General features: G+C 35.7%; 1 protein-coding gene across 1 annotated transcript; it reads left to right on the top strand.

Moving 5' to 3' along the window:
* Window positions 1-1,240: 1,240 nt before the first annotated feature.
* On the top strand, window positions 1,241-3,813 carry LOC113364261 (kanadaptin-like). Its single transcript, XM_026606747.1, has 3 exons — window positions 1,241-3,088; window positions 3,370-3,557; window positions 3,675-3,813. Exons 1-3 carry the CDS (start codon window positions 1,271-1,273, stop codon window positions 3,811-3,813), a joined length of 2,145 nt encoding a protein of 714 aa, XP_026462532.1. The 5' UTR covers window positions 1,241-1,270.

Below are 3,813 nucleotides of genomic sequence, written 5' to 3'. Positions count from 1 at the left end.
AGTCCTCTTGGAAGAAATCTGTGGGCTATATATTTAAAATAAATAAATAAAATATTTTTCAGATTATTTTTTTAGGGTAGATAAAGCGTTGCAACTTATTGTCAGTCAGTCTACCTGGCTACTTATCGACCTGTATATAATTCTAGTTTTGATATTCTAGTCGAAACGGCTGGGCCTGCCTTTGCAAAAAACTAATCACCACGTTTTCCCATCATTACGAATCGAATGTTTATTTAATCATTCAAATCCGATGCTTCGTTCCTTCAAAAACTGTTATTTTTTAAATTTTAGTTCAGGTAATTCCGAAACGGCTGAGCCTGTTTTTGCCAAAAACTAATCACCACATCTTCTCATCATTACTAATTAAATGTTTTTTTAATTTTTCAAATCGGATGCTCCGTTCTCTCAAAAACTCGATTTGTATTTTTTGCACTCTTTGCTTCGTATCTCCGAAACGTGTGGACCTGCCTTTGACAAAAAATAATCAGCACATCTCCCTATCAATAGAAATCGAATGTTTTTTGAATCATTCAAATCGGGTCATCCATACGCCCAAAATTGTCGATAAAAAAATTGTTCCACACACACACACACATCCATTTTTTCTGATGCATGCCTGAATGTCCAGAAACCTCTGAAACGTAAAGATACGCAAAAATGTTCATTTTTGATTTTTAGACGATTACTATAACTTACGCTACGCTAAGTTAACTAGAGAAATATTTCGTAATTTTATCAAAACGTAAAAAAAATATTTTAGCAATAAATTGCAAAGAAACGGTCCGGCCGATCCCTGCTAAAATTTATAGTAAAGACGATACTCAAAAGATATCCTTTCAATAGATTTTAAATTTAAATTATTTAAAAAAAAATTGGACAAACATTTTTCCAGTTTCTTGCTAATGCGAAAGAAACGGCTAGGACGATATCTTAATCATAAACGCTAGTCCTCATCGAATTACATCGAATGGCTTTTAAATTTTCAAAATCTGTACAACCGTTTGTCGACAAAAATTCGTTTTCCAAATTCAGTCCCAAACGATTTAGAACGACTTGAACATTAAATTAGCCAATTCAATTTAACCGGTGCAAATAAAAAACTAAAAACGATCTCACTTGCACCATCTAACGTTCTGCTGTCTGACTACATTTAGCTAAGACACAATGGTAAATGAGTCTTGGGAACGTCAAACTAAGTTGGAATATGAAACTTAATTGTATAAATAATAAATAAAATAGATGTATTATAAGTTTTGGTTAATTAATAATAATGGAAAGTGCAGAAACAGAATTTAAAAAACCAACACTGATAGGAAAAGTTGGCAAGTTGCCCCGTAAATTAAAACCTGTAGATGAACAAATAAATCGTCCACAACCTCAAAAAATTGTTGAAATTGAACCAGAAGCAAAAATTGAATACAAAGATGATGAAGTGGTTGTAGAACCCAAACCAATAAATGCAGATCCTCCAAAACCTGTCACAAATTCCTACAAAGAACCCAAGTGGTCACAAATTCCTGATGACAATGATAAATTTCATTTAGAGGTTATAAAATCTGGGGTCATCTTGGAAACCAAAAGTCTGAATCAGAAGGCTTTTTGGACTTTTGGACGTTTACCAGACTGTGATTATATTTTAGCACATCCAACAATATCCAGGTACCATGCTGTCTTACAATTTCATCCAACGACTGAAGACAACAGACCGAAAGGCTGGTACATTTATGATCAGAACAGCACGCATGGAACATTCTTGAATAAAACAAGACTCCTGCCTTGTAGGTATGTACATGTTAAACCTGGTTTTATTTTGAAGTTTGGTGCGAGCACCAGGACTTACATTTTAGGCAGTGATGGGGACGATTACACAGAAAACGAAATGACGATAACAGATATGATAACAAAAAAACAACAACTAATTCAGAAGCACGAAGAGCTTGTAAAGAAGTCTGAAGAGCAAGGTATCGATTGGGGAATGGGTGAAGATGCTGATGAAAACACGGATCTAACCGAGAACCCGTTTGCTGCTACAAATAACGAAGAGTTGTTCCTGGATGACCCCAAGAAGACTTTGCGTGGTTTCTTTGAACGCGAAGGCTTAGATTTAGTCTACAACGTTGAAGACAAAGGTGCTGCACATTTTACATGCAAAATAGAACTACCGGTTGATAACTCTCATGGGCAACCTATTGTTTGTGAGTACACACATCACGGTAAGAAAAAGGAAGCGGTTGTCCAGTGTGCGTTGGAAGCCTGCAGGATCCTGGATCGTTTAGGAGTACTCCGACAATCCAATCACGAGCCTAGAAAACGCAAAACTAATTCAGACAGCGAGGAAGATGATTTTTTGGACAGGACTGGTGATGTTGAGCGTAAACGATTGAAGAAAACTTTGGACAACAAGCGTACAGCCACACACGAAGAACTGGTAAACGAGGAAAAGGAAATTTTAAAGCAAATCCAGGATCTTCAATCCAAATTATCACGCGATAGCCAAAAATCAGTTACCAAAAGCACTGATGATGCTGATGCTTTGGATAATTTTATGTCCGGGCTGAGGGATTCCAAAATGGACAGTTTGACCAAAAGGAAGACTATGTTTGAGATTAAACAGTTGCAGGAGAATTTAAAACAAGTACAAAAACTGATTAAAATCAGTGCTCCTAATAAATTACCAGAGTTGCAACCGGAAACTGTTTTGGCACCACAAAAGGCTGATAAGAAGAGCTTTTTGCCTTTGTTTGGTAAACGACCTGGTTTTAAGAAAAAAGTAGAAGTGAAAAAGGTAATTGTGGAACCGTCTTGGAAAATGGACACTGGGGATGATGATGAACCAGAAAATGATGAGGAGAACCAAGATGATCCAGAAAATATACAGAAAACTGATGGAATTCAAAAGACACCTGAAGGCAAAAGTATGCATGAGCCAACTAACCAGCATAAGACTCCAAAAAAATGCATTCAAGTCACAACAAATCCAGAAAGTTTAAGCAATGACCACAATAAAATTTCTAAGACCTCCTTGGATACAACTGAAGATGAAAGTATGGATGAAGACCAACAGAAGTCTCCTAAAAAGCAAAACCAAGTCTCAAAAATCTAGAAAGTCTTAGCAATGACTACAATAAAATTCCTAAAAACGCCTTGGATACAACTGAAGACAAAAGTGTTATTAAACATCCTGGCCATCCAAAAAATCTCAATGAAATCCAAAAACCTTCCTCTACTGAAGACAAAAGTATTGATGATCATCCTGGCCACTCAGAAAATCCCAATAAAATCCAAAAAATCTCCTCTACTACAACAGAAGACAAAAGTATTGATGAACATCCTCCTGGCCACCCAAAAAATCTCAATAAAATCCAAAAGCCTTCCTCTACCGAAGACAAAAGCATTGTTGAACATCCTCCTGGCCACCCAAAAAATCTCAATAGAATCCAAAAGCCTTCCTCTACTGAAGACAAAAGTATTGATGAACATCCTCCTGGCCACCCAAAAAATCAAAATAAAATACAAAAGATCTCTTTTATTCCAAATTATGATAAAACTATCAATGAGTCTTCTCATGATGATAAAAGTATCAACGACTCTTCTATTTCTTCTACTGATGATAAAAGTATGAATTCAATAAAAAAATCTATTTCTTCTAAAAAACAAAATAGAAATCGTTTCAGAAATCGCATAAAAGATGAAAGGACTGATGATAATTCCGAAACAATTGAACAATTAGGCGAAAAGTACAACACTTGGGTACCACCTAAGAATCAAACCGGAGATGGTCGAACAGAATTGAATGATAAATTTGGTTATTAG

Source organism: Ctenocephalides felis, unplaced genomic scaffold (genome assembly GCF_003426905.1).
Source record: "Ctenocephalides felis isolate EL2017-DRISC unplaced genomic scaffold, ASM342690v1 CF-g0.4_SCAFFOLD_00845, whole genome shotgun sequence".
Lineage (NCBI taxonomy): Eukaryota > Metazoa > Arthropoda > Insecta > Siphonaptera > Pulicidae > Ctenocephalides > Ctenocephalides felis.
The sequence above is the reverse complement of the archived record's forward strand: the minus strand, read 5'-3'. Positions and strand labels throughout refer to the sequence as shown.

Bases quoted from the DNA above. Each gene is read 5' to 3' on its own strand.
- LOC113364261 (XM_026606747.1), top strand. From the start codon at position 1,271: ATGGAAAGTGCAGAAACAGAATTTAAAAAACCAACACTGATAGGAAAA. The intron at 3,089-3,369 runs GTCTCAAAAATC...AAAATCCAAAAG, and splicing joins CTCCTAAAAAGCAAAACCAA to CCTTCCTCTACCGAAGACAA. The intron at 3,558-3,674 runs GTCTTCTCATGA...AAATCGTTTCAG, and splicing joins TATGATAAAACTATCAATGA to AAATCGCATAAAAGATGAAA.